Source organism: Perognathus longimembris, chromosome 4, assembly GCF_023159225.1.
Source record: "Perognathus longimembris pacificus isolate PPM17 chromosome 4, ASM2315922v1, whole genome shotgun sequence".
Taxonomy (NCBI): Eukaryota; Metazoa; Chordata; class Mammalia; order Rodentia; family Heteromyidae; genus Perognathus; species Perognathus longimembris.
In genome coordinates this window covers 61,926,088-61,942,308 of record NC_063164.1, presented here as the reverse complement: position 1 = coordinate 61,942,308, position 16,221 = coordinate 61,926,088, and the positions used below count along the sequence as shown (strand labels likewise).

Genomic DNA, 16,221 nt, shown 5'->3' with positions numbered 1-16,221 from the left:
GATACATACAGCTGCATAGATTATGCATGTCAAGGAGATAGACTCAACCCGAGCATTTCCCAAAACGACTTCACCAGAGAACTGCCATCACAGCCAGAATCAAGGATTACTCTTTGGGGTATCTATGCTGTCTCTCAAGAGCAGCTTGGGAAGCCACTTGGATTTTCCCCTTTAGGAGAAAGGAGTGGCCAGAAATGAAGTCTGTTTCCTACATGCCACAAGGTGGTCTTGACTGCTAAATGTGTTAACTACTCATTGATAAATCCACTTGAGTGATTTAAATGTTGTCAGCAGTAGAAGAGAAATGTCATACTTTGGAAGACCTATAGCTAACCAACTTCAAAGTTAGCTACTAATATGGCTTCTAGCAAGAAAGTGGGCCAGGTAGGTCACTGTCATATGTGGAGGCCATTCTTGATGCCACTGTCTGTCTGATGAATGCCTTGATCTGTAGGCCACGCAATCAGCATGACATTAATTACTATTGCACAAGGCAGTAATTCTCTCTTACCTTATTCTGAAAAGGAATCCAGCTTCCAGAACATTGTACTTTAGCTGAAGAATCTGGACTGTATTTCTCTAATGAAGATACGTTGTACTTTTCACACACGAAGGGCAACTTGGTGCCACAGTCTGCTGGTTTATTTAAGTCTGAGAAATGAAAAGCAGGATTTCAGTGTAAGAATTATTTTAACCAGCACATTTTAAAAACAGAAATCCTTAGCTGAGGATTGAACCCCAGGCTGCTCATACTATGGAGCTGCAACTCTGATTCCAACAAGGACTCTTTAAATCAATCTTTCCTAGTTAGGTCAATACATTCCCACATTCCAATTTGTTTCATTAGTCATCTACTGTCCTTCCAACTCTCTCTGTCATCTATATTTGTAGGAGATATAATACAAATATTGCTTATGCAAAAGCACATATTGCTGGATACCAGTGGTTCATGCCTGTAATCCTGGATACTCAGGAAGCTAAGATCTGAGAATCACAGTTTGAAGTCAACCTGGGCAGGAAAGTCTATGAGTCTATTTACAATAAACTACTTAGAAAAGGCAAGAAGTGGCACCGTGGCTCAAATGATAGTGCTAGCCTTGAGCACAAAAAGGTTCAGGAACAGCATCCAGGCCTTAAGTTCAAGGACTGGCAAAAAAAGAAAAGCACATATGTAGTATACTTACCACATGTCATCCAAGGAATGGTGGCAAGATATAGCTAAGAGGGCTAAAAGGAAACCTAGAGAGGGGGACATAAGTTGTGTTGTAGAACTACTGCCTACTCATCCATTGAGTTGTTTATCAGTTACAAAAGTGTTAAGTTTATTTCTAAGTAACTGCTTTGAGATAAGAGGAGTTAAAGCAGTAATACTGGAGAGTATGTTTATATGCATTTGGAAAGGAAAACATGACTGAGTAACTGAGCCTGTAGTTCACAGGTTACACAATCAACACTGAAAGGATGGGAGTTAACTTTACCCATGAACCAACTCTTCGCAGACATGTGTAGGCATTCCTCTCCCAAGGTCACAGGAAAGCGGTGCCATGGATGGTGTGAGCTGAAAGGGAACAGGAGATGTGACACCTTATAATATAATGGGTGCTATATTCTCTTTTTGGTTCCATTACTGCCACTTTGAACTTAATGTCACTATTTCATACCACGTTTTTCTTAACAGTAACATGGCTTTTTTTTTTTTTTTTTTTTTTGCCATTCCTGGGGTTTGGGACTCAGGGCCTGAGCATTGTCCCTGGCTTCTTTTTGCTCAAGACTATCAGTCTACCTCTTGAGCCATAGTGCCACTTCTGGCTTTTTCTGCTTATGTGGTAGTGAGGAATTGAGCCCAGGGCCTCATGCATGCTAGGCAAGCACTCTACTGCTAAGCCAGATTCCCAGCCCTCGGCTTTTTGTAAATCTAGGAAGTTTATGGATTACTACACAAACACTTCTAGTTGTAATCCAGTTATTCAAGGGGAATATGGAGCTGCTTCTTTTGAGTGGCAAGTTCACAAAGGCAGGCTCAGCGATGGCGGATGGTACATACTACATGAAGTATCGATCTATTGGTTGCTCATCAGTTCTCACCCACCACTTCTGTTCAGCATCAGATATCTGAAAAAAAAAATCAAACACCCAAACATACATGTGCTGAATTTTCCAGGACAGGTTTGCTTTGAATGCTCTGTCTTCTTATAATACCACACATCTCTAAAATTTCCAGACATCCCATTATTGGGTCTTAGAACTACACATGCCAAATTTCACCAAGTGACTTGGTGAAATTATTTAGGTAATTATGGGTCCTATCACAGTTGCTGTGGCTACTGGCTTGCATTAATTATAGCATATATGTTAGTTAGGCATACATTCTCTTTTTAGTTTTAGCTTTTAATTTGGGGGTCTTGTGTTTACTGAAAGATGCTCTATTATTTTAAGTGAGCTCTTCTTCTTCTGCTTTAATTATTTTACAGGGTGTGTGTTTTTGCCAGCCTCAGATTGTGGACCTCTTATCTATGGTCTCTCATATAGCAGTGATCATAGTGCCAGCATGCCCTGCTTGTTGGCTGAGAATCTCACTACTTTTTGCTCAGGTTGTCCTTGAACTATGATTCTCCTGATCTCCATCTTCTGCATAGCTGGAATTACTGGCATGAGCCACCACAAATGGCTTATTGATTGAAACAAGCTACATTAGCTTTTTGTCTGGGCTGCCGTAAAGCAAGATCCTCCAGATTGTAGCCACCAAAGCAGCTGAGATTATAGCTGTGAGCCACTGTACTCAGTCAAATAAAGTGTATTAATTACAAAACTTAAAATATATTCATTTTTTCACAAATGTTATTGTGTAAATTTAGTTTGTAGAAACAGAAACTTCACTATAAAGTAAACTTTCAGTAAAAAAATAAAGAATTAGGATCATTAACATTATATACTAATACTCATTTTATAAATTGATATTTATCATAAATCTTTCATATTTTAAAACATGTAAGCAACTCTTTAATTTTTTTCTAACATAAACAACAAATTAAGATATTGTGAGGCAAATCTTACTTTAGAATAACATGTAACTATATTTTTCCTTTGTTGGTTATGGGGCTTCAATTCTGGGTCTGAGTGCTGTCCCTGAGCTCTTCAACTCAAGACTAGCACTCTACCACTGTGAACCACAGTGCCACTGATGGTTAGCTGGAGATAAGAGTCTCAGACTTTCCTGCCTGAGCTGGCTTTCAACCATGATTCTCAGATCTCAGCCTCCAGAACAATGAACCATGATTCTCAGATCTCAGCCTCCTGCACAACAAGGTACGTGCCACTGGCACCCGGCACATTTAGTTTTTATAGAACGTAGAAAAATGTCAATGGAATAAATATGAAAATAAAAAAATGTATTTAAAAAGTGAATTCTTTTAAATTACATTAGCAATTTTGTTTTTGATGGCTTTTAGTCCCGTAAAAGATGTGATAGTAGCAAGAAAGCTGTGATTGCTAGCACAATATAGGACGGCTTCTTCGTAGTTTAAGTGAGGATCAGCAACAAACCAATATTCACTTCCTTCAATTATAACCGGAGGCCCATGAATTCCAGCACGCTCTAAAGAAGAAGACCAGAGTTATGACTATGCAGACCAACTCATACCCTCTAAGCATGGGTTAATGCTCAAAATTATTCATAAATAGTAGTTTCCAAGGCTGGGATAATATTCCCATCCCCAGATCAATGTGGGATCTAGCTGGAAGTCTTCTTTTAGGGGACCTTGGGACCCTGGTGACTTTGTTTCTTTTTTGCTTCCTATCCACCATGATCTGAGGGCTTGTTACACCATGTACTTTCTGTTACAGAATGTGTTTCCTCATTACAGGCCCCAAAGTGACAAGGCCAACAGACCATGGTCTGGAGCCCCTAAACTGTGAATCTATGTAAGCTTTTCTCTTTATAAGTTGATGATCTCAGGTACTTTGTTAGAGTAGCAGAACACATTTGAACACAGTACCCTTTGGAGATTCCTGGCTCTTTCTGGCAAGGTCAGTGCTGACTGCAAGGAACTAAGGGTTACTGTATTCAGTCTTATTGTTTATCCCATTTCATCCACCTACCTACATTGCCTGGAAACTTTGTATTTCCCTTGAAGATGTAATACAGAAGAAACTGGCACTTAAATTAGTGACTATATAACATTACCAGATGATGTAAGTAGTTTTAGTTAAATTTTAGTTTTCTTCACTTACCTGGATTGTACCATTCTGGTGTTTTAGGAGTGCTACCTATATAAAGAAGAAAGCAAGTAGCTTAAGTTTAGTATTAGATTAAGATTATAGGGTCTTCAGTAAAGCCTGTGGAGATGTGTCCATTCTGACCATACAATTTCATGTCATATTATGATGATTTGAGTTAGGTTCTATAGGACTTATAGCTGCTTTAAAAGTGACACTTAAGAAAAGAAGCCTATATCTTCCTCCCACTGAGGATGCAGCTCAGTGGTGTGGTGCTTGCCACATAGGTTGTACCTCAGCAAAACACACACACACACACACACACACACAACACACACACCAGTAGTCTTTTACTCTATATAACCGAAGTTACAAAGAAGACTAAATAGAGGAAATAAAACTAATAATCAGAGGGTGAAAGTAGTAAGTAACAATAGTGTATACATTACACACAAGTACTAAAGCAAGATAACATCACCACTGAGGACAAAGTGATCAGGAACACTTCTCTCTAATGTAATCTGAGTAACTATTCTGTAAACCTGGGTGGTAGGGTTTACCAACTCCAAAGATCATATTGGAAAATGACAATGACTAAATACTAAAGCTTTTGAGAGGGTGAAACCAAGCCAGGGGGAAAACAATAGGTCACTCAGAATTCCTGAATGGAATCAGGGCATGCAGTGTGCTATGCAGAATTATGGGATTATGGGCCTTCCAATTGGATGGGCCAAGTGGCCTCACACATTTTTGCTCGTGGATCTTTGGCTGAACTGCATGACTTCTTGAGCCTCAGTTCTATATTCTGCTGAACAAACCTCTATATTCTGTTGAACAAACCTCTACTCACAAACGAAGTGTGAAGCTCATGTGACAACCCAAAGAAGCACGTGTATAGAACCAGGTACAGAACAGAGTTCACAGCAGCTCCCCTAGCACCCTGGCTGCTTCCTGTCCCTTTGCATCCTGGCAATAGACCGTACAGGTTTTAGGTCCAAAACAATTGTGCTTAATCTTGAAATGAAAGGTGAAAATGGCTGTTTTGAAATTTTCTGTGTCTTTACTGCTTAAGGATCAGCAGCCCCTCCTCAGCAAGCCTATATCCAGTCCCTTTGGTTTCTCCCTCAGCCAGCTCTCTTTGCTTTGGGCAATTTCTTTCTTTCTTTTTTTTTGGCCAGTCCTGGGGCTTGGACTCAGGGCCTAAGCACTGTCCCTTGGCTTCTTCTTGCTCAAGGCTAGCACTCTGCCACTTGAGCCACAGCGCCACTTCTGGCCATTTTCTGTATATGTGGTGCTGGGGAATCGAACCCAGGGCCTCATGTATACAAGGCAAGCACTCTTGCCACTAGGCCATATCCCCAGCCCCTGCTTTGGGCAATTTCCATCAATAGTGCTGTAAGTCAGTTAAAAATGCATAATTTCGGCTGGGAATATGGCCTAGTGGTAAAGTTCTCACCTCATATACATGAAGCCCTGGGTTCAATTTCTTAGCACCACATATATAGAAAAACCTGGAAGTGGTGCTGTGGCTCAAGTGGGAGTGCTAGCCTTGAGCAAAAAGAAGCCAGGGACAGTGCACAGGCCCTGAGTTCAAGCCCGAGGATTGGCAAAACAACAACAACAACAAACAAACAAAAAATGCATAGCTTCTTATCTATAATCTTGTCAGAGACTCTGGTTATTTTTGTGTTGGGGAAGTGATGTATAGCCTTTAGATGTCTTTAAGTTAGTTTCTTTACCCAAACATTATGAATATACATATAAAGTATAAAGAAATATAATAAAAACAGCTCTGTTTAGTTAGAACTATTACAGGCAATTTCCCTGAAAACATTCTTATGGGCCTTATTTTTGACAATTTTCTCATTTAAAAGTGAATTTGAAAATATATATGCATAATGGTTATAGCTACTTAAAATGTATAAACTATCAAAGTATTCCTTTTAAGGAACAGATAACTAATGAGAGCCAGGTAACACAAAGATAAGAAGAAAAAAAAGACATAGTTAATTTTCCTGAAGAGGAAAATTTCTTTAAGAAAACCAGAAAGGACAGATGCATACTAATTGAGTAGACTGGCTATTCTCATAACTGCAAAAAAATATGCGAGCAGGTGAAGGTGATACATTCTAACTTAGGAATTCAGGTACTATTAAAGGAAAGTTAACAAAATATTTAAATCTTGGTTCAAGTTGGAGGTAGCAGTGTAAAATCTGTAATTCTAGTTATTTAGGAGACAGAGGTAGAACTGCAATAAGAGGCCCAGCCTAGATCTTATCTCAAACCAGACCAAACAAAAAACAGTGAAAGTGAAAGGATTAGGGGCATGGCTCAAATGGTAGTGCTCTTGTTTAGCAAGCATGAGGCTCACAATTAAAATATTTAGTGTCGGGCTGGGAATATGGCCTAGTGGCAAGAGTGCTTGCCTCCTACACATGAAGCTCTCAGTTCAATTCCCCAGCACCACATATATGGAAAACGGCCAGAAGGGGCGCTGTGGCTCAGGTGGCAGAGTGCTAGCCTTGAGCGGGAAGAAGCCAGGGATGGTGCTCAGGCCCTGAGTCCAAGGCCCAGGACTGGCCAAAAAAAAAAAAAAAAAAAAAAAAATTAGTGTCACAAATAGAACAAAACAAAGTAAAACAAAACCTCCCCAAACTCCAGAATCAAGCAATCACTGATAGAGTCAAAGGACTTGGAATTGATTCAAATGATAGGGAGATGTTTAGTTTTTTGTTTTGCATCTGCACAGGCAAAGTGGGAATAACTAACTACTGAGAAGATTTGTTTGGTTAACTCTACATATATGCAAGTTAATTCTATGTAAGTGCTTGTATGTGTGTATGTATATCCCTATATCTATGTGTATATGTATATATGTATGTATTGTCTGTCCATCTGTCTGTCTGTCTGTCCATCCACCTATCTATCTGGACTCTATCATTTCTCCCTTATATCCTCTCTTCTCCATTCCTCTCTTCTGCTCTCCTCTACTTTTATTCCAATGGTCAATTCAATTTACTAAGTCCTCAGTGAGAGGGAAGAAAGACCAAATACTCCCACTGTGAATCCTCTGACTATCCTGATACTTTCTGTTCTCTCCTGTCCTCTCAGCCTTGTCTTGGTTTCCCTACTGAGAAGGGGTTCTTCTGTTGTACTGTGTGCCCTGAAATTAACACCCAAGAGGGCATTACAAATCCTTAGAGAGTTTACTAGCTCCTCCAAGGAGCCATGGACAAAGTGGTCATAAGCATCAACCCAAGTAGGGCAAAGCTGGGGTGGTGGTGGAACACTTTCTGTGCCATGCTAACAAATGGGAGGCTCACACTAGCACTTTGAACCAGAGACAATGTCTAAACTGATTATATGCACAAATTACTTTCCTTCTTTCTTAGGGGAGTTCAAACTGATTAATCAATAACCAGGAGCAATAAGATATACTTTCTTATCACAAGGAAAATCCTATCAACACAGACTGGTGATAAGCTATTTTAACGCACTGTCTTGTGCTTGAGAGGCGAGTGTTATATGAATTGAACCATGCCCCAAGCCATTTTGTTATATTTAAAATAGGGTCTCATTTGTTTAGTTTAGCCAGCCCGGACTGCAGCCTTCCTATTTATACACTTTCCACACAGATGTTTTGACAGATGTGTGCCACTATGCCCAGGTTTTCACTGATTAGGATGGGGTCTTGCAGACTGTTTTTTGTCATGGCTAACCTCAAACCACAATTCTTCAAATCTCAATCTCCTAAAAAGCTAGGATTCAATTAAACATAAGCTACTTTGCTTGCTCCATCTGAAACTTTTCAAAGGCAGTATAGTGGTCTTAGGAAAAAGAACAGTCTTTCAATGGAAACTCTATGATGTAAACTTTTGGGTTCTTTGAGAATTTATAGGATATACATTTAGTTTCAACGTTCTATTTATATGCAGTTCAGTGTGGCTCAATTTAATACATCCAATGTCTGCTTAACAGTAATTTGTGGGATAAACCATTTTCTTAGTATTTCTATAAAATAAAAGGATAAAATGGTATTCCCCCCCCCCCCACTTTTTTTTTTCTGATCCTGGGGATAAAACCTAGAGCATTACACATGCCAGAAAAATATTTTGCAACTAATCTATGTTCTCAGCTCGTGGTTTCTTGAGACTAATTGGTCAAGGCTGGCCGATGGTGTCCACCATGTCCAGCTTACTCACCTTTTCTTGTCACTGAAAATTCTACCAGTCTCACTCATTTCTTGAATGTGAATTTATATATGCATCAGAAGTTTTGGAATTCACCTAAAATTGCTCCTAGATTTAATGAGTACCCACCAAATTATGATTTCTTGATTCCTGACTCATTTTAAGGTCTCATTTTTATCTTATGTTTCATTTTGCATAGAAATAAAATTCAAAGTAATTCTCTCCACTATCTCCTTTTATTAAAATTGTCTTTCATTCCAAAAACAAATCTCCCTGAGTCCTACATTTTGTCTTTTATACAAATTCTTCCTTGATTGGAGAGTAAGATTATCCTCGAATTCCAATAAGCTAAAGCTAGTCTGCTACTAGGAGTAGGAGTCAAGTGAGGGGTCCTTAATGTACTAACTGCAGTTCAGAAGATTTTAGAAATCATAATTGTGAACTCAAAAGTGTCTATTATGTACTTCTAGTTCAGCATTCACCACATTAACATCAGGAACTTGTGACAAAGGGTAATAGCACTTACCTTTTGGAATCTGGCACACCCATTCCAGTTTTGTATCACAAGCAAAGGGCCACAAATAGATAACTTCCCTGTCACCATGGAAATGCCAGCCTCTTCGCCATGGCCTATGTGTTACCTAAAGGAAGGAAAAGATTGCAGAATATTTGAACTTGTATCCCTTATGGAATACTGAACTGCACATCCTCTAGTCTTGATTTCTACATTAGCCTGACCACTTAAAGTATTTGTAGAACAAATGAACAGATGAAAAAACAGGATGTTTTAAGAGTAGAGGCCTGAGAAAGACCCTTCTGAGAAGACTGATAAAATATAAGGTCATGGTTAGGTCAAAAAAGCTAATTATCATCATGTTCCTTCTGCTTTTGTTGACATGACATTGTAGACTCCTGAACTTTTAAAACTAGGTAAAGATCAAATTAGAAAAGAATAAAATTTCACTGATATCCAAGTACCTGAGTAACCAGTACAGAGAGTAACAGAAGTCTGGGCTCTTTGGTGATGCATGATCTTGTTTTTATGTTGTCTGCCATTTCCATGGTGCTGCTCATCTCACCTGATCCAGGATGTACACTGCAAATCTCAGTCAGCAGGCAGAAGAAACTCCTTTTCCTAATGCCAAAGTTCTGGTTTGTACTGTGGCCAGTGGGTTTAAAACCTTCCTTACATAATGCTGCCCTGGCCAGGCCTGCTCCTGGTGCAGGCTGCTTCTGTTACTTACCACTTCTATTAGTTCTGTGACAGGCTTTCAAAGCTCTCTATAGTATGTCCATGTTCTTCTAAACTTGTGCATTGCTGGGAATTCTATCAGAATGGCATGATGTTGTAACAAGATCATTATGAAAGGAGTTACTTTAGAAACTGCTTGGCAATGGCTTTATCAATTTTCACTTACCAAACCTCTCTGTAATTTTCTTTTTTATTTTGGCACTACTGGGGTTTGAACTCAGGGCCTTGCACTTGCTAGGCATGTAATCATACCCTCAACCGTTTTTTTGCTTTAGTTTTCAGATAGTATCTTGCATTTTTGTACAAGTTCAGCCTTGGATTGTGATTGTAAGTCTTCCACATAGCTAAGATAACAGACAGGTACTACATCTGGCTTGTTGGTTAAGGTGGGGATTTCACTAAAGTCTAGGTTGGCCTTGAACTGTGATCCTCCCAGTCTTTACCTTCTGAATAACTAAAAACATAGGCATGCACCATTGTGCCGATCTCCTTTTCTATAACATTTCTATTCTATTTTAGGTTACAAGTCTTTCCTGGGCTATAAAGTGAAGATATTTAGATGTTTCCTCCAACCTAATTTCCTTTTATTTTATGTACTATCAGTTCCTTCAAATCTACTTTTTTTGTCCTGTGCTTTTGTAAGTATTTTTTTCTTTCACTGTAGACCCTACACTTCAGGTTACTATAGCAATATCTTCTTTTCTTATGCGTTGGTTGGATTTGTACTATTTAAACTAAAATGTACCACAGTCTCTATAAACCATTATGTCTGCTTATTTCTATAAATACCTAGTCATATAGCACCATGTTTAAGGGCACTGTACCCAGACATTTTGGGTTGAATTTCAACTTCAATTCTGTCACTAACCTTAGGGAAGTTACTCAAAACTTGCTACATTGGGCAAGTAGTAGTAAAATAACATACATAACAAGCCCTGCCCAGTGCCTGGTTCTTTAAGTATCTTCTGCCACCATCACCATCACCACCACTCTCATTCTTAGTGTTCTCTTATAACAAAGATTCCTGGAAAGACCAGAGAGCCTTGTTCTTGCAAGGTTGTCATAGCCTAGTGTTTTGAATTCATAGCCCTACCCACTGGTATCATCATTGCTTAATTGTCCTTATGTCCTCCTAGACTGTGAAGATGACTACATTCCATGCCTTGTCTTTGTTGCATTCCCAAGTGCTTCACAGCTCCTTGGACAGCCTGCTATGAAATGGACAAATGAACAAATTATGTGGAGGAAACTGTCTAACAAGGATTTTCTCTTTCAGTCCTATCTGTTGCATCTTGGAATCAGACTCAGGATAAACCTTCCTCATCTCTTACTGGTTCATGTCAGCCAATCAGAACTTAAAAATTGTCTGGTTTCCCATTAAAAAAAATCATACAAACATTTTAATCCTGGCATCAATTTAATTTCCCAATGCTGTTTTTTTTTTTAACACAGCATCAAATATAACTTTTGATGTGTTCTGTGTTGCTCGTTATCTTAATCTTCCTCCTTCCTCTCTCACCTTGTCTTATGCTACTTATGCCACCCAACTGAGGCTAGGTGTGTGTGTGTGTGTGTGTGTGTGTGTGTGTGTGTGTGTGTGTGTGTACGTGTGGCTGGGAACTGAACTCAAGGCCTCACACACACTATCGACATTTCAGCCACTGAGCTGTGACCTCAGGACCTTGGAATCATCATTTTCCCATGCAGACTTCCTAGTAGTGTACTGACCTTCACTGCAGCACAGTCTCTGATGTCGTAATCCTGCTGAAACTCATTTTCCATGGTAACAGTAGATACCTGAAAAGATCAGAGACCCTTGAAAATTTAAGACTGACATATAAATATTTGCAATTTAGATGAAATTTAGGCAGCTTTAATAACTCAAGCATGTTCTTCTGCCTCAGAATGAAAATGTCTTCATCTTTTTTTCAAAAACCAGCATGCTAAATCCTGAGAGGACTCAGGAAATATCACAGATTTCCAAACAAAGGAAGCTGAAGTTTCAGAAGTGGAGGTTAATGGTGTAGTAAGTTCACCACTGGAGTCAGAAAAACAACACCGTGCAAAAGGTGATTTTTTTTTTGCATGTGCTGAAATGTTGGTTATTTGATCACTTAATTTTAAACATGCTTCAATTTGAAAATGAAAGTTAGGAGTCTTACATTAAGAAAGAAGGCAGAATAAGTTGATTCAACAGTAATATAGAGTAAATACTGAATATCTGAAAAATTTGAACCTGTCAATGCTATATAAAACATCTCTTTGGGGTAATGCTAATATTTGAAATAATACTGAAGGATAATTTAGGCTTCACCGAACAAATTATTTTTCCAGTAAAGACACTTTTTTACATAACTTGTGTTTAATAAAAATTAAAGCTTTTCATTACTAAAAATAAAAAGTAGGAGCTGGGGATATGGCCTAGTGGCAAGAGTGCTTGCCTCGTATACATGAGGCCCTGGGTTCGATTCCCCAGCACCACATATACAGAAAATGGCCAGAAGTGGCGCTGTGGCTCAAGTGGCAGAGTGCTAGCCTTGAGCAAAAAGAAGCCAGGGACAGTGCTCAGGCCCTGAGTCTACGCCCCAGGACTGGCCAAAAAAAAAAAAAAAAAAAAAAGTAGTTCAAGGAAAAGTCTTGGCAAAAAATTATTTGTATTACCCAAAAGTACCACTATATTGATATAATCTTTCTCCTTTTGGACTATATATGGAGAAATCACAGATATGAATTTTGTTTTTTGTTTTTTTTGTAACATTAGTACCTTCCTTCTTCTCATGCCATGTATGTGAATCTATTTCTACTTCAATAAGGATACATTTACACAATTTTAATGGTTGTATAATATGTGGATGTATTTTCCTATTTTTAAAAATTAAAAGTTAAAACTGTTTATATACAACATGTTTTAAAGCATATTCATCATAAAATAAGTACATCTAGTGAATTAACACATGTATATACATCATGGTCAATCTAATGAGAACACTAAGCATGCGTTCAGCATTTTTCAAGTGTATATTATTATTTAGTACCATCACCAAGTGCTATAATAATAGATCTCTTGAACTTATTCTTCCAATTCAATTAAGTTTTTGTGTCTTTTGATAAACATCTGCCCCAACTCCTAGTCACCTCTATTCTATTTTAGAGGCCCATGAGATCAATTGTTTTATTAGAGTCCACTTGAGCAATTGTGGTATTTAGCTTTCTGTGCCTATCTTGTTTCAATTAATACTTTAACTTCAAATTCACCCATACTGTTGTAAATGGCAGAGTTTTATCCTTTTTAGGACTGAATAATAATCCCAAATTCTTTCACCTGTTCACAGACACATTGATTCCCTATCCTAGTTATTGTGAATATTGATGCAATAAATATGAGAGTGTATGTGTAAAACATGAAGAAATCTTCAACATACTGATTTCATTTACTTTGGTTATATACACAGTAGTGGGACTGCTTGATCATATTAGAGTTCCATTTTGGATATTTTGAGGAACTTCCATACTATTTCCCATAATGGCCGCCTTATTTGCATTTCTGCAGTTTCTCTACTTCCTCATTAAAATGACAGCCACTCTCGGTGTGAGGTACAATCTCTGTGGTACTGATTTGTATTTATTTATTTATTTGTTTGTTTGTTTGTTTGTTTATTTATTTATTGCCAGTCCTGGGCCTTGAACTCAGGGCCTGGGCTCTATGCTTGAGCTTCTTTTGCTCAAGGCTAGTGCTCTACCACTTGAGCCACAACACCACTTCCAGCTTTTTCTGTATATGTGGTACTGAGGAATCAAACCTAGGGCTTCATGCATGCAAAGCAAGCACTCTATCACTGAGCCACATTCCCAGCCTGTATTTTCTTGATGATTAGCAATGCTGAGAATCTTTTTCATCACCTGTTGGCCATTTAAATGTCTTTGTGAAATGTATATTCAAGTCCTTTGACCACTTTGAAGATTTGTTTGTTCTTTTGCTATTGAATTGAGTTTCTTGCATGTTTTAGATATTAAACCCTTATTAAATGTATAGCTAGTAAATATTTTCTCCAATTATGTAGGCTGTTTTCTTTAGCATGCAGAAGCTTTGTAGTTGATGTAATTTTGTCTATTTTGTTTTCCTTACCTGTGCTTTCTTTTGGAGTCATACCCAAGAAACTTGTTGCCCAGGTTAACGTCACAGACCTATCCTTCTGGACCTTTTTTTAGTAGTCTCATATTTTTGGGTTTTACATTTAAATCTTTATTCTGAGTAGTTTTGTTTTTTTTGCTAATTATCTGAGAAAAATATAATTTCCGACTTCTTGGTGTGGGTGTCCAGTTTTCCTACCACCATTTATTGAAAGGGCTCTCCTATTCCCACTGTGTGTTCTTAGCATTTTTGTAAAAAATAATTTGATTGTAAATACATGGATTTGTTTCTGGACTTTCTATCCTTTTCCATAGTAATGCATGCCTGCTTTCACAGCAGTATCATGGTGTTCTGGTTACCCTATCTTTGTAATGCATAGTTTGAAGCTCAGTAGAATGACCCCTCCAGCTTTGTCCATTTTTGCTCAATAGTGGTTGGCTACTCAGGGGTCTTTAGTGATTCCATACATATTTTAGGTGTGTCTGCATTACTTAACAAATACTCCTCCTGCATTTCCTCCAAAAAAGAAGGTTTTACTTACTGGTGTACGATCACTCCATTCCCAGGACCCTTGTAAATCTGGACTCCTTTTATTCAAACCTATCCACAGCCAACGCTGGTCACTATATAAAAAGAAAACAATATTAAAACTTATGGACAATATTTGGTCAAAATATCTAGCACTTCCATGTTTAAAGTGATGTAACTGTGTAAACTTATTCAGAAGATTCTGTCACTAACTGAAAAGCACAGCTGCCAGATATATGAAAAAGTCTTTTGAATGAATCTCTATACCTTTTTAGAGCAGCTATAGAAAAGTCATTAGGTTGTAAAACTAAATTTTAAGTTACTATCTTATATGAAAGGAAAAAGCTATTCTGCTTCAAACTTTAAGAGAGAAAATTGTGGTTATTCTAAACTTTTATAGCAGTATTTTGTATTGGACAAGGTTTTCTGATGGAGTTAAGTACAAGTTTTAAAACAATGTCTAATAACACTACAAAATTACTTTCAAATGAAGAGCTAACCATTTGGTTAGTAACAAAAATTTAAAAATTATTTAATTCCTACTGCCCATTAAGCTTAAAATAAGCAAATACTCAAGTCTTTTCTAAGTAGCAAAGAAATACACCAAAGGAATATAATGAGAAAATCACATAAGTGCTTATATCCAACAGTTCCATTTTGCTTATTGTACAAGGCACTGAGCAAGATGCAGTGATTATACAGTCCTAATATCTGTAATCAGAGAGGTGAGATATATAAGAACACAGAAAATATGATAAGACAACTTATGAAAGCTACCATATGACTTGTATAAAGTTTATGCACTATGGAAGTTCAGGGAAAGAAGACTACAAGAACTGAGGGAATGTTCATGAGGCTAGGAGAAAAAAAAGACAGTCTTCAAAGAATGGTTACTCTATCTTTCTAGCCCAAATTTGAGTACTTTCTATGGCCAGTACTCAGTTTGGCCTTTAGGAAATTTAGCAGGCATCCCATGGAGGAGGGAATATATACTCAGGTGTTCCCTTCCCCACAAATTAATAGGTGTGCTAGCCAGGGAGACACCTACAACATATGAAGTGATAATAGAAATCCAACATTTTCTTGGCCTCCAATTTCACTTGAAAATGTACCTTCAAATATGTAATATTTTTTAGGCATCTCTAACTAGACCAATTATATTTTATATAATTTAATCTTTCATTAGCACATGGGTATCTTTGGCATCTATAGTATAAATATATGCAATGTCCAGCTACAAGACTGCAGGAAAATACCATAAGCTTAAAATTTTACATGATTTTCTAATAAAAGCTACAACAAACTTAGTTTTTTTTAAACAAACTTAGTTTTAAATTACATTCTCACCTTTCAAATTAAAAACTATTTTCCTTTATCAATTTCCTTTGTCTAATGTTCTCTAATAGCTTAATATCCATCAGTATTTTCATTTTTTTCAATTTCGATTTTTTTCCCCAGTGGAATACTGGGGATGTGGTTCAAAAAACTGGGAGCATGCCTGCCTGGCAAGCACCAAGCCCAGAGTTCAAGTCTCAGTACTATACACACACACACACAAACACACAGACACACACACAAACACACACACACACACCATTATTATAACGGAATATAAAGACTGTCTTCTTTTGATTTTCATTATTACACTATTTTCTTTCACAGAGAAAGGTCTCCAAATTGTGGGCTTCTCATAAATCCAGTAGAGACAATTAAGTCAACTATAAATTTAGACACTATAAGAGGAATTTAAAGTTTGCTGTTTCACATAATCCAAGTTCTCTTACTTGACTTTGCAAACCATAGGGTCTAGATAATTGCCCCAAACAGCATAATTAAAGCCAGATGGCTAAAATACATAGGAAATTACACTTCATCCTCATCCTTAATTCCAAATTACTTTGCAT

At 37.7% G+C, this 16,221-nt stretch overlaps 1 protein-coding gene across 1 annotated transcript in view; it reads right to left on the bottom strand.

Moving 5' to 3' along the window:
- The window catches only part of Ly75 (lymphocyte antigen 75), an 86,898-nt gene that overhangs the window by 24,836 nt on the left and 45,841 nt on the right, over positions 1-16,221 (bottom strand). Inside the window, exons 14-21 of the mRNA XM_048345378.1 lie at positions 14,331-14,412; positions 11,386-11,454; positions 8,932-9,046; positions 4,231-4,266; positions 3,420-3,595; positions 2,045-2,112; positions 1,479-1,558; positions 512-651 (exon numbers count right to left, since the gene is read on the bottom strand). Of these exons, the coding sequence (XP_048201335.1) occupies positions 512-651; positions 1,479-1,558; positions 2,045-2,112; positions 3,420-3,595; positions 4,231-4,266; positions 8,932-9,046; positions 11,386-11,454; positions 14,331-14,412 (766 nt within the window). The remainder of the gene's footprint in view (positions 1-511; positions 652-1,478; positions 1,559-2,044; positions 2,113-3,419; positions 3,596-4,230; positions 4,267-8,931; positions 9,047-11,385; positions 11,455-14,330; positions 14,413-16,221) is intronic.